At 31.1% G+C, this 25,225-nt stretch overlaps 1 protein-coding gene across 5 annotated transcripts in view; it reads right to left on the bottom strand.

The window, feature by feature from the left end:
• Positions 1-5,252: 5,252 nt before the first annotated feature.
• NEK1 (NIMA related kinase 1) overlaps positions 5,253-25,225 on the bottom strand; it is a 125,366-nt gene continuing 105,393 nt past the window's right edge. For all 5 annotated transcript variants that reach the window (XM_036233608.1, XM_036233609.1, XM_016148191.2 and 2 more), the window contains 7 exons: positions 23,720-23,808; positions 22,681-22,931; positions 16,357-16,508; positions 13,111-13,319; positions 11,965-12,095; positions 11,679-11,811; positions 5,253-6,352 (listed from right to left, as the gene is read on the bottom strand). In XM_036233608.1, coding sequence (XP_036089501.1) covers positions 6,339-6,352; positions 11,679-11,811; positions 11,965-12,095; positions 13,111-13,319; positions 16,357-16,508; positions 22,681-22,931; positions 23,720-23,808 — 979 coding nt within the window. In that variant the 3' untranslated portion in view covers positions 5,253-6,338. The remainder of the gene's footprint in view (positions 6,353-11,678; positions 11,812-11,964; positions 12,096-13,110; positions 13,320-16,356; positions 16,509-22,680; positions 22,932-23,719; positions 23,809-25,225) is intronic.

Raw genomic sequence — 25,225 nt, 5'->3', positions numbered from 1 at the left:
AATTTTACATATATAGATAAAATAGAGAAAAAGGATGGAAAAATAATGCAACATGTTAACAGAAACCAAAGAAAAGCTCGTAGCCTGAACATGATTAACAATGTTGATTAGAGCAAGTTGTTGGTCTCAGTTAATTCTGTAACTTGTTTCTCTAGAGTTAGTATATGTGGTCATACATTCACATGTAAATGCCTTTGTAATCCTTTGGCCAAATCCAAGATCTTGGGTAACATTGAAGGCAGACTCTTATCTACTAACAGGACAATTTCATGTGGCTTTCCTCAAATTCAGTTAAGTCAAAACTTAAACATATCGTCTTCCTTGAAAACCTGCTTGTACTCTTGTCTTCTTGAGCCTGCTTTAATTGTTCTCTATCTCCCAGTATAAGACCTTCCCTTACTCACTGTCAATCATGAATGGCCATGTTATGTTCCATATACTGCATTTCTTTTCATAGTTGCTTGGACAGGGATAGATGCTCTACCTAAGGCCACAGGATGATCTGCAACATCTCTTTATATTTCCAGGCTCAAGGCCAAACATATTCTCCCTCTTTAAGACACAGAATGAAGTAGGAGTTATTTGTGGGTACTAAAGCTGAAGATTATGTAAAATGAAGTACAAGGCAGTCTTTTTAGGGCCTAAGGATTACGCTTGATACCGGAGTCTCAGGAGCACACAGCCCTATCTAGGAAAGCTTTCACTACCCTTAGGTAAGTGCTGCATGTCATGAGATGCCAAGAGAGCACAAGAAGATAACTAGAGGAGAATTCTGCTCCAAACATCTCCGAATTAGTAGGTTTATTCCTCTTGTCTTTCTGACAGGAGAATAACTTGTTTTTCATGGGACAGGGATTGCTACAATATTTATGTCCATGGGCAAGGAGTATGTGGAATTTTAATGAAATGGGGTTATGAAAATACTGCAAAGTAAGGTGTTTTCAAACCAATATAAAATGGAGACAAAACTACTTTTTAGAGTAGGGCTTAGAAAATTGCATTGCTTGTAGGAAGTTAAGTTTCCCTAACATTCTGCAAACCAGATTTCTCTATGGGACTCTGGTAACCCCATGAAGATGTTTCACAGGAACTGTAGTCCAGGAAGTGATAAAAGGTATTGCCTATCTAAATCAGTCCATTTTGAATGTTATGTAGCATCCCTTCATATGAACATAGTACAATTTAGCTATCTATTTTAATGTTGATAAACATTAGAGTTGCTTTCAATTTGAGACTCCTAAGAACAGTGCTGCAATGAGCATTCTCAGTCATGAATCCTAGTGAACATATGCACACATTTCTGTTGGTTAGATACCTAGGACTGGAATACAGGCCATAAAATATGTATATCTTCAACATTCTACAAGACAATGTCAAATTGTTTTCCAAAAACGATTATACCAATTTATACTATCACAACATATGAAGGCTTATTTTGCCCCGCAAAATTTCCAAGAATTGTAGTCATCTAATTTTTGCTAATCCGATGGGTGTGTAATGGCTTTCCCAATTGTGGTTTCTTTGTATTTTCTTATTTATCAATGAGACTAGCCATATATTCTAAAGATCAGTCAACAATATTTACTCTGAACCTTGTCTTTTCACTTTCATTATGGTGTCTTTTTGAGGAATGGCAATTCTTAACTTTGATGTACTTGAATTTATCAATCTTTCTTTTATGGTTAACCCTCTTGGACTTAAGCAATTCTTCCCTACACTGAGGTCCAGAAGGCATACTGACATGTTGACTTCTAAAAGCTTAAGTTTTATTTCTCACATTAATATTTCGCCTAGAATTGACCTTTGTGTGGAATGAGTTAGGAGTCCAGTTTTCTTCTTTACTCCTCCCTCCCTCCTTACCTTTTCCTCTTTTCTTTCTTTTCTATATACTTTATTGTCTCAGTACCACTTAAAAGACTTTTCCACGGTCCAGAAGTGTTAATGTTGTGACAAATCGAGTATCCACTTATAGATAAATCTGTTTCTGGGTTCTTTACTCTATTCCACTGGTATAACTGTTTTTCTCTGCACTATTACTCTATATCTTAATCAGTATAGTTTTATAATAATTCTTGATATCTGGTACAGCTAGCACATTCACCTTTTTATTTTCAAAACTGTCTCTGCTATATCTGGAATCATATAGTATCTCATCTTTTGTGTTTGGCTTTTTAAAATGAATTATTATGATCTCTGGACATTCATCCACGTTGTTATGTGTATCAATTGTGTGTTTCTTTTTATTGCTGAGTAATATTCCATGGTATGGATGTACCACGTTTGTTTAACCATTCATTGGCTGATATACCTCTAGGCTGTTTATAGCTTTTGGCTATTACAAATAAAGCTGCTATGAATATTTCTGTACAGGTTTTGTGACAATTAACTTTTAATGGCTCCCTTGATAAATGCCTGAGATATCCGCATCATACGGTAGTTGGATATTTATTCTATAAGAAACTAATAAACTTTTCCAAAGTGTCTGTAACATTTCACATTCCCATCAACACTGCATGAGTAATCAAGTATCTGTACCTTTATCAGCATTTGGTGTTGCCACTAATTTTTTACTTTAGTTATTCTGAAAGGTGTACAGTGATATCTCATTGTGGATTTAATTTGCATTTCCCTGATGACTAAGAATTTTAAATACCTTTTCATGGGCACATTTGATCCATGAGTCATTTAGAAATGTGTTTCCAAATATTTGGGGATCGTCTAGCTCTTCTGTGCAGCTCTCGCCTTTCTGGTATTCTGCCCTGCAAATTATGGCTGCTCTCACCTCTCTAAATTCTAACTTCCATCTCTTCCATCTAAGGAGAACCATAGGTTTCATATAGGTCCCCTGACCCCCGTGCTATTTCTGTGTAGTAACCTTGGGCAATCACAGGGCTTACCTCATCTGTTTCCCTTCTTTCACAGATCACTGCTCTTTGTTGTTCTTCACTGTTTGAAAAATAGGTTCATGTATTTTGTCCAGTGTTAGGTATGTTAAAGGTAAAAAGCTAAATTCCTTCTCTTTTACTTCATCGTTACCAGTATTGAAAGTCAGAATTCACTTTTATACATTTGTGAAACACAATTTTTGCTATATATATATATATATAATTCTGGATTGACAATGATTTTCTTTTGATCCACTGAAGATATCATTCCACTGTTCCATTATGACTGTTGAAAGTCCAACTAATCTTTAACATTCCTTTGAAGGCGATATGCCTTTTTATCTTCAAATTCTTTTAAGATTTTTTTGTCTTTGATTTTTCCAGTTTCACTCTGAAGACACTAAGAATGCATTTCTTTTACTTTATCCTGCTTGAAATTCACTGGGCTTCTTCAATTTGTAGACTGGTGCCTTCCAATAGTTTGGAAAAATTCTCAGCTTTCCCTTTCCACATAACTACCCAATTCTTTCCTGTAGGACTCCAATCAAATATACATTAGACATGCTCACTGAATCTGTCTCATACCTTCTTTTTCATACTTTCCATCTATTTCTCTCTCTGGGCTATATTACAAATACTTTCTTCCAGTTTTTTAATTCTCTTTTCTGCCATGGATAGTTTGCTGTCAAGCATCTTCATTGAGTTTTAAATTTTTGGTTGTTTTTTTTTTCATATAAATGAATTTTATTTGGTTCTTCAAATCTACATCACTTTTCAGTAGTTCTTTCCCTGGAGATATTTTCAAGTCCATTGATCACTTTTTAAACACAGTAGTATAATTGTTTTATAATACATCTCTGAAAATTCCAAACCTAAAGTCTGTGCAGATCCTGTTCATGCTATTTCCCTTGATTTCTTGTGTACTAATGTAACTTTGACTCTGTGTCCAACATCACCCTTAAAATTTTATTTATGGTGTTTTTCAAGACACAAAATAAATGTACCCTCCATCAGAGAGGTACTGGAATAGTTTCTGCCAGGTTCATGAAGTACCTCAAGTCATGTTTGTATCTAAAGTCCCCCAGCCCACCAAGATTCTGGTGGTCAAGATACAAACCTCAAGAAGGTTAGTCTGTGGCCACAATTTCTCAGGAATTTTTTTCGTCCTTTCTTTTCTCTTCCTATAGTCCCTGAGTTTGAGTTGGGTTTAGTTTTAGTTCTCCCTTATTGTGAGGATGCAATTTTTTGGTGTCTCCTCTTAATGTAGGGTTTCTTATAGGATTCTCCAACTTGGATGGACACCTGGTCTTTTACCCTCTCTGCTTTATAAGCTCACTACACTAAGTGTGAGGTATTGAACATACTCTTAGGTCAAAAGTGTCTTTTATCACTCTAATATTCCACTAATACCTGAATTGAGGCTTTCTCCAAAGCTTTTACCTTGCAATTCATCTTCTCACCTCTTCCATGTTTTTAGGTGTATATTAAACACACACACAGAAAATCTGAAAGCTCCATTATCAATAAAAGGATAACAGGTAGAATACATGTTAAATTAATAGAAAAAAAAAAACTTTATTTAGCATTAAAAAATTGTTTTCAGCAAGAAGGTTAATTAGAATAGTGTGCTGCTCCCAGAAACAAGAAATCTCTGTTGAATTCTTAACGCATTAATGCTAAATATACTTTTTCTATTGAATCTATCCTTTTTTACTCTCTTGAAGAGATAAATTTTAAAAGAATGTGCATCTAATAGCACAATGTAAGACCTTGAACTGGTCTGATTCTGGTCATTTATACAAGTGATTTCATTCATCTCAAACTTAGCATCCTTGTCTGTTAAATGAAGATAATACTAAATTACCCTGGTAGCCCGTTCTAGCTCTAACATTCTTTGAATCTATAAATACTTCTACAGTTCACCTCCACAGGCATAATCTTTCCATAAGAACACTCCTATTTGTCACTCCTATTCTTGTATATATGACATCTTTTTGAAATATGGCTGAACAACTTTTTCTACTGTATAATACTCTTATTTGTTTTTCTAATAGTTGTAATTGGTTAAGAATTTTAAAATACCTCCCTCCCCCATGTCATTCTTCTTCCAGGATGATGGAGAATTAAAGGATAGAAGTCAAATATTCTTCCATAAAAAAGAAAAAAGAAAATCATCACGTAAAAGAAATATGTGTCCTCAGCTCTATGTAAAAGCATTCTATTGAGAATAGTAATAATAATAAATATATGACAATAAATAGTGTACTTCAGGTAGATAATAAAAATTTAATAGTAATATCACAAAATAGACAAATGTATAAAAATCAAACATTTAGTTTTAGAATATACATAATAAATTTAGCATAGTACTGATAGTGCTGCAATATAAGATTTTATTGTTCAAATTATAGATTATGGGAATAGGCTGCTTTGCAATCAAGTTTCAAAAATTCTGCTTTCATTACTAAAAGCATCTGGACTTCAGACATCTCTAATGAAACCATGTAATACCTGGCATATTACAATTGAAGCTGTGTGACTATCATCTTAATGATCTAATTAAATTCTCTCATAATGGAAATAAAAAGGCAAACATTTCCCCCCCTTTGGAATAATAGTTACGAAAACTGTCAGTGTCAAAATAGAAACAATTTCTTTCTCCTTTTTAAATGTCCTAATACTCGTGATGCACATGCATGAAAGTTAAAAACAAAAGGGCAATTTTATGCTACATTCTAGATCGATGTTATAATTCACAGACCAACTGGTAAGTATAATATTCCTAGTTCTGGCCATTAAAAAAAAAATTAACTACCTTTTTGAATATTCGGAAATATATTTTGCTATTCTTTCGTAATCAAAACTTTCAACGATTTCTAAGACTGTCTCTATAGCTTGTTTCCACTGAGCTAGTTCAGGAGACATACTGGTTGAATATAAACTTTAAGGCTAAAAATTCCATCTTCAAAATGTAAAGATTTAAACAGAGCCCTTGAGAAAGTTAATACCTAATTGCTGGCCATGAAAACAAGTGGACAGAAAAAAGGCCAAACTGAAATACTTAAATGAAAAACCACAGGCATGTCTTTCACAACAAAAGTAATTCTTTGAACCTAAAGACATTTGCTGAAAGTAAAAGTTACCTTACTGCACAGTAAATCTTCTTCAACACCATTCAGTCCAGTTCTGGATCAATGTCTCTTATGCTTAGGTTATGTATATTCTGTAGGAGGCAACTATAGAATGCAACAAACAAAATAAAATGGATAAAATACTAGAATCTTAAATGAAATATGGCATGTTTGTCCATCTTTTTCATGCAATTAGCATGCCTATCTTAAATGTGATATATCATTTATAAAAATTTGCTACATTCCCCACCGAGGCTTGTTATTCTGATGAACCAAATTTAAATTCTTTCATACAGTTGAGGATTAAAGAATGTTCTGAGGATTATTCATCATTATCTGTAGAAAAAAGAAAAAAAATTAATTCACTTCATTGCAAACCAAACTGTATGTATCTACATGAGAAAAAAACTCATTCTTTTTCATGCTAAAGGAAAAAGCTTTAATGTACTTTTAAATGTAGTTTTTATTATAATATCACATACTCAGTGTAAAACGGTCAGACAATACAATAAAGAAAAAAGTGGGAAGCACAAGTCACCTGTAAAGAAAGATAACCAATGCTAATAATTTTACATAAATCTTCCCAGATCTTTTCCTAAGGCATATACAAATATATTTTAAAAAATTAAAGCAAAATATAGTTTTGAGATATGAGCTTTTCTACTTAAACACATAATAGAAAGATGGATTAATAAGTAATAACACAAGATTATAAAATGTTAATGGCAGAATCAGGTGGTAGGTATATGAGTGATAACAGGAAAGTTCTTTCAATTTTTTCGTATGATGAAAATTTTACAATAATTAATAATGCCATATTCATAAAATATGGTGCAACCATTAAAATTGACATAAACATATCTATGATATATTATTTCTCAACATTTTATTGTAAATTTCTATTTATAGGCATTATAGTTATTTCAAATTTTTCTTTATTATAGAAAAACTCTTCAATGAATTAAACAGCACTTAATTTAATCTTAGATAATAGTCACTATTTCTCACACTCTAGCAAAAGTGACCTTTCAATGAAGTCCAAGTGTCATCTCAAATCACTGCACTGCTTAAAACCCTTCACTGTCTCAGGATAGAACCTGTGCCGTTACTTGGATTACAAAGCCCTTCATTATCTGGCCTTATTTCTAGCCTTACCTACTTTCATTGCCTATCTTCCCTAAGCATCTCCATAATTTATGCTTTAATAACACTGATTGTTTATAGTTCCCTTAATACAATATTTTGCATCTCTCTGTGTATAAGTACACATACTTTCAAAATCAAGCTCTGATGTCTTTTCCCCTAGGAAGAATTATCCTGACACCTTTATTTCTTCCAAGATGGCTGGATTATTACTTTCTGCAAATGTACATTTTTTTTTGCTTCCAATGTTATCCTTATCATTCTGTACTATAGTTATTTTTTATAATTACAAAGTGCTTCAAATAGAGAAGTATAATTAACTAACGAATATACATGTACCTAAAGTAAAAGTTAACTTGTTGCTATACTGGTTTGGATGATCTATTAAGGAAAATCATACTAGAGGGAGAATACCCTTTTCCAATCTTATTGCCCTCTCTCCCTCCCCAGAGGCATTATCAGTAGCCTGAAACTGATATGTATCCTTCCCTCCAATATATATATTTTTAACTTATATTACATATATGCACACAGAAATAAAATTGCTCTTAAGCATTATACAAATGGTACTATGTACTACTTATTCAATTGGTCATATTTGTGGGGCATATCCATATTGACAGATAAAAATTTAGTTCATTTGTTTTAACTGTTGTATACAATTTCATTATATAAACACACTATAATACTCTATCTACAATAAATGTGGAATAAAGGTATGTACTTCCTTTTTAATAATCTAAGCTCAATGCTCTACATGAGGGCTTGGTGGCCTCTGCCATTCTACCATTGGTCCAGTTATACTCCTTCTAAATCTGGGTTCTAAGTATTTCCAGTTAGAAAAGCTCTAAAATATTAGTTCTTCTAAATCCAATCATTGTCAAACATTCAGCTGTCTTACATTTAATAATATAAAACAAGTTAATTTATTGAAATAATTCAATATACATTTTAAAAACAGTTTAGTAGGTTGATATATCGATAAGTCCTAATGCTTTAGGGGTTTTCAGAAGATTAAAAAAAAAAGGTTTCCAGGATAGGCATTTGGCTTTTTTCCTTTATATTTTTTTCTAGGCTGAAGGAATTACTGCCAGGCTTTATGATACAGAACTTAAGGGTCCTCATCCCCTTTTCATTTGCATGGTAGAGAAAACCTGATATTGCTTCCTGAGGAATGTATTAGTCTCACCCGATTGTTGGTGCTTTGGAGGGGAAATGTCCTATTTAGGCATGCACCCTTTTGAAGCCACTCAGCTTTCAAAAGAGGGTGTCATGTCAATTCTACCTTATGGCTCAGTTGACTGTTAATAGTTTTCCACTTAAGGAGCAATATAAAAAAAAAATGTTCCTCAGATACTTGTCAAGCAAAGTTGAACTCCAATCACACTGTTGTTGATTATTTATGAAAAGCTGTACTGAAACAATACTTATGGAAAACTGCCTGCAGGATGAAAACGTCTGAATATGAATTAAACTTGTTTGATACTGTCCACATATTTACTTAAATGGAATCATTTTTTAGCCTTAGGCCAGTAACTTACTGCATGCCATATTATAAGAAAGAGAACCCCGTGACATCCAAATATTGTAAAAATTACTGAGGATATTTTTCAGAACATTAAAATACTGTTCTATAAAATGGGGTTCGAGATCACAATAAAATGAGGAAACTGAAAGTTCCAGATAATGTTTAAATTTTATATTTTCAATTTGATGATAATAATCTTTTAATACTAAGGGGAAAAAACATCTGTTTCACAGTAATAATTTACAACTGACGTTTTCGAAGACTAAGACTTTAGTTCTCCCCTGAGGTCAATTAACTTAGATTCTTAGAGTCTGAAAAAAAATTATGCCCTTTAAAGGAAGTGACATGTTATCCAAGTTTGAGGAACACTGTACCATAGTCCCCTCTTTTTTAAGAATCATGGAAAAATTTTTCCTTTCTTTCATTACCAAAAATAGCTGTTCTCTGAATGACTGACATGTTTTGTCTCATGAACATTGTGACTCATTTATTTAATTAGGTTTCCTGCTTTGCTAAAAAGATCAGCACCAAACTTGTGATGTATTTTCACAAAATGTAGAGACCATTTGAACATGAATTTTGTATTCTTATTTCAGTCTTGGCTTAATATTACATTGCTTGTACTCATTTGCCTGATATGTTCACTTTCCCAAATACTTGTTCTTAATTTAATCTTGTACTGTATATATTTTTCAATACAATCTTAACATTTTTTTGAAACAAAATATTATGAAAATTTATAGTTAAAATTAAGCAATAACATTTTAAATTTTCAATTTTAGTCTACAAGTCATACCTTTAAAGTAATTAAATTTTTGATAAATATTCTGGAAATAAATTCAAAATAATCAGAATCGGTTTATATATTTATTTTAAAAACTTAGGCTCCTTATTTCATGGTGAGGTGCTTAAAAAGACCTCATATTATTTATCTTCATACACTAAACCTGATTTTAAGTAACTTTAAGCTTTTTCCAAGAAAATTAAATGCTCCCAGAATAAAGACTTGCATCGAGAAAGACAATCCAAAGAATCTGGTATATAAAGCTGTCAGTGGAATTTTGAAAGAGAACTTTCAAGATACTGTGTGTATGGAACATCTTCATTAGAATAAGTCTGTATCTCTACATTAAAGAAACAAATACATATTTGTTCTTACATTTTCCCCAAATGGTGTTATTTTATAGTTCTTTAACAATTTTTTTTTTTAATAGAAAAGGGCTCCCTTAAGTTTCTATTGATTGGTTTCATAGCAACCACTATAAATATGAAACCTTATATATATATTTTTTGCCTGTTTGTGATAATCTTAACTACTAAGGGAGCTAAAGAAAACCATAAATAAAAAATGAAGGCAGCACTAATAACTGACTTATAAAAAAGAATTTTTGCATTCAATTCATTACTTGTTGCCAATGACCCTTTCTCTTGACAGTTATTCTATGGAGAAGAATAGTAATGAAAATATAGTGTTTTTTGAAGCTATAAGATAATAGGACTTATTGTATTAAATATTTTCTAGTCTTGATTTAATAAGAACTATTAGAATTTTACAAGACTTTTACTTCTATTAAACCAATTCAAAAAAACATTTTTTTTGCTGAGCTTTGTATCATAAAACTTTAGGGAAAAATGGCCAATGTAAATAAGTCTACATAACTGTAAAGCTGCTTCCCTCTCCCCCCTAAAATTCTTAGATTTGATTTTAGCAAACTTAGTTTTTCATGAGTCAAAAGAGCAATGTTTTCATAAAAAGCCTTGCTCTGAAATACTTGAACTGAATTTAACAGCTCTATTCCTATGAACACTAAATCCAGGTATTCATCATCTCATGTCCAAATAGATCGATAAAAAACAGACCCTCTTATTTCCATCTTAGTACTCTCCAAACTATCTAGAATACTGCTGCTAGACTGAACTTTAACTTCAGTTCAAAAGTTTTCACTGATTTCCTCTAAGTATTTTAAACACTCACAGTATCTAATCAAAAAGACTAATTCTCAACAAGAAGCTTCTAATATGGTCAATTTAATCCTAATATAGATTAATTAATGGTTCATTCCGCTTTCCCCACAAATTATGCTCTCTACATTTCTTTCCATTTTTCAAGGTCCAACCTCCCCTTTCTCTAATTCCTATGCACTGAAAAGTATTTTGGAATGAGCATTTTACATAGTTTTACACTTTCTCTCATATATTTATATCTCATCTCCCAAGGAAACTGTAAATAACATGTGAGCAAAGATTATGTGTTTTAATGTCTATAGTAATGAAGTGCTAGGCATATAAGAAGTACCCAATAAACACATTGAAAACCAATCACAGTACATTAGATTGCAGATCATCTATTTTATAGCAAAGGAAACTAAAATTTAACACAAAATAAATAACTTGGTGTCACATTACTAGCTTCCAGCAAAAGTCAGGACTATAATACCAGTCTCTTGGTTCCATGTTTAGTGTTCTTAACTAAATTTAAGGAGGAAAACCATTTTTAATTTTTAATAACTTTTAATAAAGTCCTAACATATTTTGAGTGATTTTATTGGTAAACATTTTCCAAATATAAAAATGGTTTACATTCAAATCATTGTAGATAAATGATCTACTTATTCTGGAAGATATTACATTGGTATTATTATGAAAAACTTTACATATTGCTGAAGCATATCTGCCTAAAAGTTTAATACTACATCCTTGATAAGAAAGTATTCTAAATTCTAGAACTGTCCAATAAGGAGCCTTTTAAAAAATCTTATTCAAATAAAAATACTGACTTAAAGGATTTAAGTCAATAAAAGTATATGACAGAATCAGTAAAAGTATAGGACACAATTAATTTCATAATTGCTTAAAAGTACTACCTATAGCTAGCTCCAACACAGATTTCATCAAAATGCTTCTGATACAAGCTCATCAATTTATATCCATTGCTTTGTTGCTTTGTTTTTGCACATTCATTTAAAACATAGGACTGTGAGGAAATCTTACCTTCTTGATAGGCTCCATCTGCCATAACTAAATGAAGAATCTTGGCATAAAGATGTTGATGTTCATTTCCCAAAATATTCTGAGCTATTGTTGAACAAATCTCAAGATTTTCATCTTCATCTTCATGAATAGCCTATACCAAAATTCCAAATATAAATATTATTTCTGATTGGACACTTTATTATTTATAATAAATCTACTGACTAATAAAGATCACTTACATTGTGTGAGTAATTCAAATAGAGTGTATTTCAAAGTTGAATGTTTTAATTGATATTTTACTTACCTTTATTTTCTCATAAACCTCAAAGAACTTTTCAAAGCCTATTTCTTGCTCCAGGTGAAATCTCAGTTCCTCTAAATGGTTAAAGACACTATCATATTCACATTCACTAGTTATCTCACCATCACTGTTATCTAAAAAACATAGATAAAAAGATATTTTATGATTGAAAAGACTAAATAATTCTTACTCTAACAGACTAAAATTCTATAAGTGAATATCATTAAAATAGACTAATTTGAACTTTAAATATAAAGTTTTTATCACTATAATTTGTTATTTATATAGGTAATCAATATGTATATAAATTTGTTTTAACAAGAATGTTACTTTGGAAATCTTTTTAAATAGACATAAACAGTAAATCAGGTAGAATTAAAAGCTTTCCTAGGGATGTCAACTAATTTAAGTATAAAATGGAAAAAGTACAACTATATGTTCTGCATCACGGCAATCAACATAACAAATATTTTTAAAAAGTTGCTATTAAATATGAGCCAAAACATAAAAAGCACACAAAAGGTAGACAACCTAAGATACATACTATAAACTTCTGGCAAAGCACCTAAAAAAGTATTATAAGTGCTCAATGTTTTATGTCTTATATATGCCAGACATATTTTGAAAAATTCTAGTAAAAGACAGAATTACTGAAGAATTATTCCTTTTCATATTAGCTCCACTTTCCAAATACAGTTATTGAAATAAACAAATTTTCTCTGCATCTTAAAGGAAATGCTAGAACAAAAAATAGTTTCTAAACAAAAAAAAAGTGTCAAGGTTTTAAAAACTGCTTTTAGTATTAACTCTGCTTGTTAAACACTCCGTGTGGAAGCTCTTTGCAAACATAAAGTGCTAAGAAAACTAAGTTATTATTTTTATTACTAGAAGAATAAGCCAAGAAATGCACACTATCCTGTCAAGAAACAGAATAAAAATGCTCCAAAAAAGCATTTCCATAATTCAATGGGAAAGAAATGGAATATCTGTGTGAAAAGAAAAAGAATGAATAAAAGAAAGGCACAGAAGTATACTTCAGTTTTATTTAAAGTTGGAAATGGTTCATATCAGATATCAGAAAAATATACTCTACTTAAGATATCTGTAACTCACTGAAATATAAAAAGGCCCACAATTATTATCACACACCTGAGTGCCATTCTTCATTTAGGGCACTTTCACTACTCGGATTGTCATCCTCATCTGCCAGATCTGTCCCATTTGCAGTCTGCTCTATGTCACTGTTCTTTAAGACTGATTCTTCCTCCTCACTGTATTCTTCCCCAGGCTGTTCCCTAAGTAACTGCTCCATAGAGGCCTGAAGCTCCTGTAAATCTGTGTCAGTTTCTTCAAAAACACTGAAATTTAAAAAATTAAACCAAACATTACCAAAACTTTACCTTATGCTGAAATTTTTCTTCAACTTAACATGCATACACTCCTTTCTTCTTAAAAGTACTAATAGTAGATAAAAAGAAATCGGAAAAAAACCTAGTTTTTAACATAGAAAATGAAGATTAACACAGTTGATAAATAAGGTACATGACATTTACTCTGGAATACATAAGCCAGAAGAAAACTTGTCTAAAATGGTCCTAATTTGCCAAAGAGAATTATGTAACTATAAATATTATTAGTTGCTTAAATTTTGAAAGAAAACGTCAATATTTTCAGAGGCCAGACTAAAGAGGTTTTTCACTTGCTTTCCAAAATAAATATTTAATATTCAAATGCTTTCCTTTTATGTAACTTGGAAAGTTCAGCAAAATCTTGGTGTGGATCTAAAATAATAGTACACTACATAAAAAGCTTTCCATATAAATTCTCACTGGGCCTTTTAAACTCTCAGAAATGAAAACACTTAGGGAATTACATGTTCAGGTTAACAAGATGAGCTAGTGAATAAAATGGTCACCAGAAATCTTACTTTTAGAGGCTTGTTCTTGAAAATATTTCTAAAGTATATAATAGGTGGATTTTACTGTGTAATTAGAATACATTAGCCATAATAATCTTCACTGGGGAATCTTGTTTCCAAGGCATTGCTCAGGATATTAATTTTACTTTCATGGGATTATAGATGCTGAAATGAACTAATTTATGCAAATAATATTATACATTTACATAGTACTTTAGTTCATTAAGCAGTTTTATCCTATTATTTAGATTTTATTCAGACGAAACTCACTTTAGAGACATGGAAACTGTGAATCAAAGTGTTTAAATGACTCAAAGCCACACAGTAAATAAATGACAAATACAGAATTGAAATCTAGGTCTTCTGACCACTTCTACAATATCCAAGAAATGTACTCATCAATGTTATCTCTCTTAACTTGCTTCTTTCTCCTAACATGGCAAGTAAATGTAAAAATTTGCTAAACCAAACATGAGAGCTGATTAAGGCCTTTCTTAAAGTATACACTCTAATTGAATACACAAATATCCACTGAACAACTAAAATATAAACGATATTGTGTGACGTTGAATAAAATTTCCATTAACAGAAAAAGAAAATAATGTTTTAATGTAGAACTACCTTTATGTTGTACTTATATGTACAAACTCCTACATTTTGACTTTGTAGCAGCTATAGAAAAGCAAAACATTTCATTATAATGAGAAAGAGAGACTAATTTTTTGGATCATCTTATGAGTAGCATCTAACTTAATTATAAGATTAACGTACCAGGCACAGCCGCTACGTACCATTACTACAATGACTAAATATTATAACCTGTTGATGAAATCTTCTAGTAGCAAGCCCAGAGGAATTAATGTCCTCCACAGATGGCAGTAAAATAAGCAGGGTCGCTAAGTCTATCATTGTACGAAAAATATAAGATTAAGATCTTTTAGGAAATGAACACTCAAAAATTTGTCTCGGGTGCTTTAAAACCTGGTCCCAAATTCACTTTTTAGTAAACTTTCTTATTATACAACCCTGAGTAAAGTTTGCATTAAAAAAAGTTTTATTTTTCCCCAAAGAAACATCAAGTGAAATTTCCCTATATAGATATAAGGAACTTTAAAAATAATTTTCAAATTTTAAAAATATTAAAGACTTCTAATTTAAATTTTTAAATAAAATACTCTCAACTTGTAATGAAAAGAATACAAGCCACAAATAAGCTGTAGTTCTCTCAGATAACAACTCATGACTTTAAAAACCTCTGAAGAAAAAACTGATACTAGCACTTTGTCAACCATAAAGGTGCTGAAATGTTGTATTCTCCAACAGGCTTAATAAAAACATAAAGTTTAGTGCTTAATGACCATAGCCAAGCAGTTGAAAACAAGTCTAAAAAGGTAACTTTTCCTGCAAATTTTGAGGGCACCAGCAAAATTCTATAGAACTCTATGAAAAATGAGAAGAAAAGGCAACCTTTAAAAGTTTGGTTAGAAATTTAAGAAGAAGAGGCAAGGTTTAAGAAAAACAAAGACAAAATAAAATGTACCAGATGTAGTAGCCCTGGCTCAAATATTATAGGAGAAAAATTGTGAGACTGATAGAATGCTTTCAATTAAAGCAAAACACAAGTTCTTTCTATTGAATGGCAGAGGTAAAAAGAGGAAAATAAAGTTAAAAAAAAATCATACAAATCCTAAAATTTTGTAATAATGTATTTTCCTAGTGACTTGAACACACTGTACCTTCTGAAACACTTTATTCCAGGGTACTTTGGTTTTATTTCCCTAAAACGTTTGTAACATTTATCTGAGAAGCTGAGAAGGTTCACTGGCATCAAAGAAGGTGAAATAGAATTACTGTTTAAAGGGCAATCATGTCCCACCTCTCTCAGAAGTGATGGTTAAATTATTCTCCTAGATTTCATGTTCCCCATGAATCATAAAAGAATTTTGTGAAAGCAATTAAGTTACACGTAGAACTCACAGGTAAGCACATACATATACATGCAAACCAAACAACTCATTCTAGCTGCGAACTCCCCAGTGCCATGGTTCTGAAATCATTCGTGGCAGGAGACAGATGTAGGTGGATCTTTCGGATCATCTTCCCGGGGAATTGTAGAATAGAATTTCACAAATTTCCATTGCAATTCTTGTATTATGTGGTGGTGTTAATATTTATTCATGTAATATTTATTAAGACCTGCCATGTGCAAATCATTGTGCTGGGCACAAAGTGGTTAATAAGATAGAGGGCACCAATAGAAACCATTTTCTTATATTCTTTGAGTGAAATTAAGAGGCAGATATACATATCAAAATTTGTATGACTACTTTAAGAATGTTGGAAAAGGGTAAAGGAGTAGTAAAAAGTTAGCTACAAATCATTTTTTAAAAACTATCTAGGTAAATTACCATCTCTAGGACATACATAAATTCAGAAATCCTGTTAATGTTACTATCTATTAATGATATCATGCTCACATGTCTTCAGAATCAGAAGGTCCTTCTTTAATGCGCTCATCTTCAATTTCGTCTATTTCAAGATTGTCTTGACGTACATCTTCTACAGTAGGAACATCTATCAGTGTTCTGAACAGCTTTGAGAGATCTGGAAGTGAACATGTCCTCAGCATCTAAAACAAAGTCAACAATTCTTATTAAGAGTAAAATAATTAAAAAATACAAACAAAAAATTAGAAAATAATAATTTTGTATATATTTAAAGCTGGAAGCTTCAGGGCTGACTTGTCCAAAGTGAAAATCTAATTCTCTTGAATTTCAGCATGAAACTAAATGAGTTATACTTGGGTTTCAACATACAGGTTTCAACAAAAAGTCCCCTTTAAAAGGTAGGGAGAGGTGTTTGGAGTAGGCACATGAAATGGAACTGGAAATGTGTCAAGAATCAGGTAGTACTTGAAACTTCTAATCACTCCTCACTCATGGCCCATATTGTCCCTCTTTCATGGTTATCTCTACTGTCTTTCATTTTCCTAAGACCAATCCTCCCCATACAGTTTTGCCCAAATCCTGGAGTGAGTTAGTCTGAAGTCTGGCTAGGTACCACCACACATAATTGGTGTCCCTTTGTATCACTTTACCACTGCGAGTTGCTGGCTAACCAACATTGGTTAATTAAGGGGCCTCAAATTAGTGCCAAAAAAAAAAAAAAAGTGCCTAATATTTATTGCTTCTTTGAGCGAGGGACTATGAGTGGAGTCTTCCCCACTATGGAAGGCTAAGGCCAGCACTTTCATGTTCATACCGCAAATCATTTTTAGTAGCAGTGGGAGAAGGAACTCAGCAAATTGAGCTGAGACAAAACAAGAATGTACAGCTGAGGTGTTTAAAATGTGAATTTGTGCTGGATTAGACCAGGGATAATAGGAATAGTTTGTGTTCACCAACATTTCAACAATTAGAATGTGATGGATAGACAGGGCTATGAAATAAGTATCTATTACATAAGTCTCGGGGTTGAGTTAGCACTAAAGGAATCTATGAGATTTGAAACATGACTCCTAAGGCCCTGATAAAAACCACATACCAGATGGGAGACTGTGAAGAAAACACAATGTTTAGCATATTAATGAAAATTTATACACTTGGCCAATTTTATTGGTACAATCTGTTATTGAGTGTAAAAAAGATAGATCTCCATTATTTGAATAGAATTTACATATTATAGCACTCAAGAGGGCAAAAAATGATTACGAACTACAAGGTAAAGATATTTTGGTTGTTAAAATACTTAATAATGGTACTAAAAGTTTTTTTTTTCCTGAATCTCCCACTGTCAGCACAATTTATTTTTGACTTGTTTATTATTTTAATGGTTTGAACCATGTGTATCATTAACCAGCAGTATGCAAAATATGTGCCCAGTAATGGCTTTTCCAGATACATTAATCAATAAAAATAAATAGCATATATGCATTACAAACCTAAATACAAGTGGGCTACACAAAAAGATGCAGTATATTTTAGGCTGAGATAAATTTTAGTCCCAGAAAATCACCTCAATGTTAATTTATTTCTTTCGCTAATTAAAATAACTTTCATAACATAACACAAAATGACACAGAAATTTCATGTGGTATGCAATTTGACAAGATCACTCTTGGAATGGGTTCACAAACCTATCAATACAATAGCTATTTGTACTACATTAAAAACCTTTTATGTTTACAGTTTTTTTGACAGACTGTTAAAGTTTTCAATAGGATATTCATCTTCAGTTGGAAAAATTTTATATAAAAAATATTCTATAGCTTTAACATTCATAAAAAGAAATCTTCCTGAAAATAGCTGCTTATCCATAACATGTTGCCTGAAATCTTACTTCATTTATAGTCAGATTTTTTTCTAGATTCTTTGTAGTATGATTTTACACAGCTAGCATATTAGATGCCATTATAATTCAAACAGGAGAGCAATGTTTCAGGAAACCTTAAAAAGTTTTTAAAAAATATATGCTTCCTTTAGGTTTTTTGTTGTTGGTTCTTTTTTTTTTTTTTCTCAAAAATGAAGAGTCACATAAGATAGTGAATAAATTACTATTTGCACTAACAGAAATTCACATGAAATGCTACTTGGAAAAACTGTCAACTCACTTTTCATTTGTAGTATTTGTCATACAAAATTATGAACTAGTAATACTCTGGTCAGACTACAAAACAGTTTATGATGAGCACATTTGTTTAACCTCTGCTTACTGCAATTAAACCATAACACTGTGTCTTCAAAATAGCTTCTACAAAAATCTGCTCACTTTAACCCACAAACTGGGTTAAAAAATAAATTTAAAACATTAATTTAAAATTATGAACATTTACCAAAGGCAAACATTATGGACATTACCTGAGAACTTACATTTTAGCAAATCAAAAAAAGACATTTAAGACACATGTTATTTGTGAACTGTACATTAATATTTTCCCCCACCTTGCATTTGCCATAACAAAAATAAAAATTCAAAGAGATCAGTTTTTCACTCCACTCCCGAAATGAGAAAAGTATCAGTGGAACACATACAGTCCCTCTCCACTCATTCATTATTCATTATCCCCTAAAGTGAGGACGATCTAAGGGGGAGGGCAAGTAGCTTTTTTCATCTGGCAACCTGCATTCTGTTCTTATGTAAGTCAGATCATGAGAAGATCACATCTTTAGACTACTTTATTTTAACCTACTACAAATTTATGTTCAGTGATCTTTATCTGCGTGATACTCTCAATTTTATCAAATTATTATAAATATATTCTGAAAGTTGCTACTGCATTCACAGTGTTTCTTGTTAGAAACAATGCAAACCAGAAGACAATATAATTCTAGATCTGATGGAAATATCCCTTCAAAATGAAAATGAAATAAAAATGTTTTTAAATAAATAAAAGCTGAAAAAATTACCAACAGGGCTGCACATGAAGTGATAAAGGAAGAAGTTCTCAAAATGAAAGAAAAATAATACAAGATAGATAGAAGCTTGATTCTATACAAAAGAAGAATATCAGGAATGGTAAATATGTAAATACAAAAGACTTTCTCAATTTTTACTCTGTAAAAGATAACTGAATGTTTAAAGCAAAAACAATAAAAATGTTTTGTGAACTTTATAACATATGCAGAAGTATATGACAACAATTATCACATAGGCTAGGCAGGAGAGTGGAAATCGAAGTATACTGTTGTAAGGTTTTTATATGTAAATTGGTATAATATTTGAAGAGAGACTGTGATAAGCCAAAGATGGACCTTGAAAACTGAGAATGACTGCTAAATATTTTTCTAAAGTCTACATTGTAAGCAAATAGTAGAGATAAAATATAAATACTAAAAGTATTCAACCCAAAAGAAGAGAATAAAAGTAAAATACAAAAGTGATGAGACAAACAGAAAACAAATAGGAAAATAATAAGTTTACCTCAATGTATCAAAATTATAATAAGTTTGAAAGTAAAGGATGTAAAAATACATACTATATAAACGTTAAGCATAAAAAGGCTAGAACGGCTATATAGATTCCTGAACAGGAAAAAATGAATCATTTCATAATTATAGAGAGGTTAATTCATCTAGAAGACATAAAGATTATTAATTTACATTCAACTGACTGGAAATTCCTCAGCAATTGATAAAAAAAAAATCAGTAAGGATATAGAGGACTTGAGTAACATTATTAAAGAGGAACCTTCATAACAATAAATGTATCCATTTATCTGGAACACAAAACAATATTAAATTTTATACACTCAATATCAGAACTTCAAAATACATAAAACAAAATTTGACACAATTCAAAGTAGAAATAAATATACAAGTATGGTTAAAATTTTCATTCTTCTTTTCTCAGCAACTGTTAAAGTAGACTAAAAAAAACCAGTAAAGATAGACTTGAACAACACTATCAACCAATTTGATTTATTTCTTGACATTTATAGAGCACTTCACCCAATGAGAGAAGAATACGCATTCTTTTAAGGAGATTTGTTAGTATTAGCAGCTGCCAACTAGAAAACTGAAGAGTGACTGACTAATGAGTGCAGAGGAAAACTATGAAATTATGACATAAAGGAAGCCAACAGATACAATGATTTTAAAAGGTATATATCAATTCTGTTGAAACAAGGAAAGTCAAGAAAGGTGAGAGAAAAAGGTATAGGCAATCCGATAACATACCGGTAATCGATGATTTTGACAAGAGCAATTTTAGTCAAGGAGTAGGCTGAAAACCATATTGGAATGTACTGGGAAGTGAATAAAAGTGGAGACTGCAAAAGTGGAAGTGAAAAAAAGTGGAGACATATTCAAGATGTTTGTTTGTAAAAGGGATCAGAGAAATAGGGTGGTAGCTAGAGAAGAACATGTGCTCAAGGGAAGTTTGCTACTTATGATGGGGCTTACTAGAACATGTATGTTGAGGAAATGATTCCCCACAAAGAAAGAAGTTGATGATACATGTTAGAATGACAAAAGTTAAGATGGATTTCCTTTAATTGAAAAAAATAACACAAGCAGTATAACTTCACATTATTTTCAAAAAAACTTTTAACAAAAATCTTTGTAAGAGGTTAAATTATTCCATTTTTCATAACGAGATTGATTATATGAATGCTTACAAATAACTTTTACCTTTTGTTCACAATTCAAGGTCACCATTCTAAACAATGATTATTTATTATTTTGGCCCAGTGATAAACATTCATATTTCAGAGATTTATGGAATAGGCAGTATGGTTTTCTGTCCTTGCCGGAAATGGTCACCAATTGCTTTGATTTTCTAGTATTTTTTCTTGCCCTTCGCTTTACATGAAATCTGCTTTGCTGTGCTTACCTCCAAAGTTAAGTGCTTTCATAGAACTAATAAGATGAAACTAAGGTCATGAAACAAAATCGAATAATCAGATTTATTATGCAATGAGTATTAATTTTAGAAACAACAAGTTTTTTAAAATCTCTGGGCTAAAAACAGCTGTACACCTTTACTACATAAGAAAGTACATGAATTATATGACAGTCCTTGTCTGTCCCACGAAGAATACACCAAGTTTATATCTTTGAAAGTGTAACTACTCTTAGATAAGTTAGAGAATTTAGCAATGTCTACATTAAAGATAAACATAAGAAATATTCCACACAATAAAAACTTATTTAATTGGAAAATTAAATTGAAAATCAAAATGACATATTTAAAAAATAGCCGAGGAAAAAGAATTCAGGCAATTCATTCATATACAGACAAATATATAAAAAAAAGTCCTACCACAGTGGTAAATACAGAAATAGAAATTTAAAAAAAATTAACACCATTACTCATTCATTAAATATACAATTTTTAAGTAAATGATAATAGCTGGTGCTATTTAGGCCTCTCACATACTATTAATGGAACTATACACTGTTTCTTGAAGGGAAATTAGGCAATAGGTAACTTTTTGAATTTCACTTACAGAAATTTGTTTTATGGAAATAATTGTGAATATGTACAAATATAGAGATATAGTTAATAACCATATGAAAAACTGAAATCTAAAGTCCCAACAATAGAAAAATATAATTTAATAAATATAATATAGCAGAATAAACAATTTGTGGTCATTAAAGATGATGTGACAGAATATTTGAAAATATGACAAAATACTATTTTTGTAGTAATATTATTTGTAGTAATTCTATAATACATACTACACAGAAAAACAGGTAACAGTATGTATACATCCTATTTTGGTAAAAAATTATATATGTGTAAAAATCACATATATGAAAAGTAATATAACGCATGATATGTGATTTCTTTATTTGTATTTTTAAATTTTCTATAGAGATAATGTTCTAACTTCTTAATAAAAAAAATTGGTTACATACTTTTAAAATAGCAAGTGAAAAAAGAGGTTTGAAAAACTTTTACCAGAAAATACATATTAGTCTTTCTACAAATTAGGCAATACAGTATTTCTATCCATTTAAGATGTATTGCTTAAGCTTAGCTGGGTACTGCGAAAGGGAGATAGCATATGAGAGTGTAAGAGGGGTTGTTTGTTCAATAAAAGAAGGCTTATAAAAAAATTCCAAAAAAAAATTTCCAGAACAGGGAGCCAAAGGAACAGTCTTTGTCCTAATTGTTCTCAGTACCTCAGAAGAGAAAATGGAGGATTTTTTTGTTGTTTTTTTAAAAATGGTTTTGATGTGTTTGTGTTACATTTGTATTTTTAAGGGTTTAAAACTCAATATTTTGGGGTTTATCAAAGAAAAGCAGTAAAAATGTTATCAAATGGATAACATTTTCTATGAGAGGAGTATACTTGCCTTTGGGTTATTTGCATCAAAAAGACCAGTTGAAAGTCCAATCAGCAAGGAATTCTTGTTTTTAATTTTTGGTGGTGAATCAGAGTGAGATCGAAGTATCAAGGCTTCTTCTGGTGAACACAGAATTGACTGAATTTGAGAGACTACATTCAAGTGTTTGGAATGAACCACTTTATGGAAAAATGGTTCCGGTTGTACAGATTTGTCTGTTTCACATTTATTAGAGTGCTGAGAATCATCTATTTCAGGTTCTGTGACACAAAGCAAAAATTATATAAGTCTATATAGTACTGGAAGAAAGTTCTAAGTTATATTGTAAAAGCACAGCATTTAACACAAATTTTAGCAAAAAATTACATATCTCTCAGAAACACAAAATAAATTTTATAAAGTCCTCACTTAATGTCAATAGGTTCTGTTACTTTATTGTAACATTATAACAAAACCAACTTCACAATAGGCTAATTTTCATAAACAAGACTAAGTTCTTATGATGTTGAACAAAATGACGTTATTAGAGGACCTGCTGTATATAATTACATTATTTTATAAATAATCTCTAACAGAATATACTGTTTTATTTTCAGAAAGCAGATATAATTTATTATATATGTCCAATTACATTGGTAGTTGTAAAATATACACACAAATGCAAGGAGCTGTGAAAAATACTATTCGGATATCATTTTAGTTTCAGTTTATCTTGGTTCCTTATAGGTTAGATAGAAAAGAGTATATGTCTTATATTTTAATTAATACTAGAGGGCAACTTATTTAATGTCCTTAGTACATTAGTTTAGCTTTGGCAAGTGATTCTTCTCATTTCAAACATTTAAAGAACTGACCTAAAAGTTTTATTGTGCACATTGCCGAACAATCCAGGCTGAAGATGCAGAGTTCAGTGCTCTATGCCTATGACATTTTTCAATTGATTGAGGCAACTGATTAGGAATGCTCTCTGTTAATATATTGTCCAAGTTAAACAGGTTAGTGTTAACACACTTCTAGAAGGTAATTAGACCAATATGATAATGCTTACCTATGTGAACTTCACTAAGTTGTTCCAGATTTCTCAGAAATCCATCTTCAGAATCTTCATTTTGCTGACTAGTAATCCTATCATCCAATCTGCCAGATAGATAAAGCAGTAAAACAACAATACATAGTTTAATAGAAATAAAAGCACTCTCAAATATTTTTCTTACACACACACACACACACACACACGCACACACACACACACACACACTTTCTTTCATAAGCACAATGTATTTTTTACCCCGTTCAGATCTTCAACGATCATAATCATTCACAACAACCAGACTCACTATTTCTTACAACAGTGGTTCCCAAAGATTGGCCCCTAGACATCAGCGACACACAGAAACTTGTTAGAAAGCAAGTTCTCAAGCCCCACTCTAGCCCATTAATCAGAAACTTTGGGGGACAAGGACAAGCAATTTACTTCAATGAATCCCAAAGTAATTCTACTGCTTGCTAATGTTTGAGAATAACTACTTTAAGCAATCAAAATGCCCCTTAATAGCAGAGGCTATAAAACAATTATGACATTGTAATACTATAAAATATCAGGAAGCTGTTTAAAAAATAAAAATCTATATGAACTTATATGGAATTAATAGTCAGGATACATTATTAAGAAAGCAAAGTACACTTTAACATAGTTAAAATGATAAATTTTATGTTATATAAATTTTACTTCAATTAAAAAAACTACTGTTTCTTTTAGGAGTCCCCTAACCTTCCAAATCCCAGTTGCCTTTGACATCATCAGTTTGGTACACATCTGACCATATTTTTTCTTTAAATTTACATACATATATATGTACCTTAGTATATATATAGTAATTTCTACATAGAATTACCATAGTGTTATTCTAATATATGAAAATGCTTTTTTATTTAATTTTGTTTCATTAATTATTCAACATTTTGGACATATTTCCATATAAACAGAGAACTCACAAAAAAGGAAATAGAAAACTTAAATTTAAAAAGATGTGTTAAATTTTACCAATAATAAGAGATAAACTAAGACCCTACAAAGAGATAGTATTTTTTTACCTATCAGATTGGCAAAAATCAAAACTTTGAAAATAAGTTTGACAAGACTGTGGGGAAAATAGGAGATTTCATATATTCTTTCTGAAAGCATAAATCAGTATAACCCCAGGGGAGAACAATAAATGATTTACAATTACAATTTATGAAAATGCAATTGACCCAGTCATTATACTTCCATGTATCTATCCTATATATCCTTATATACATGCAAAATGACCTTAATAAAAAGGTATATCCATCTAATGGACTACTAAGTAGCTATAAAAAAGTTCTCTTTGTATTAATATAAAAGAATTCCAAAATTACTGACTAAAAGTAAAATGGTGGGAAATATGGTGCACATTATACTAATGACTTTATTTAAAAGGAAGGTGAACAGTATATTTGCTTTTGCTTGTGTACATATTAAAAATATCTGGAAGGAGAAGAAAGTAGGAATTTGTTGAATGGGGACAAAAGT

This window comes from Rousettus aegyptiacus, unplaced genomic scaffold, assembly GCF_014176215.1.
Source record: "Rousettus aegyptiacus isolate mRouAeg1 unplaced genomic scaffold, mRouAeg1.p scaffold_m13_p_16, whole genome shotgun sequence".
NCBI lineage: Eukaryota > Metazoa > Chordata > Mammalia > Chiroptera > Pteropodidae > Rousettus > Rousettus aegyptiacus.
The sequence above is the reverse complement of the archived record's forward strand: the minus strand, read 5'-3'. Positions and strand labels throughout refer to the sequence as shown.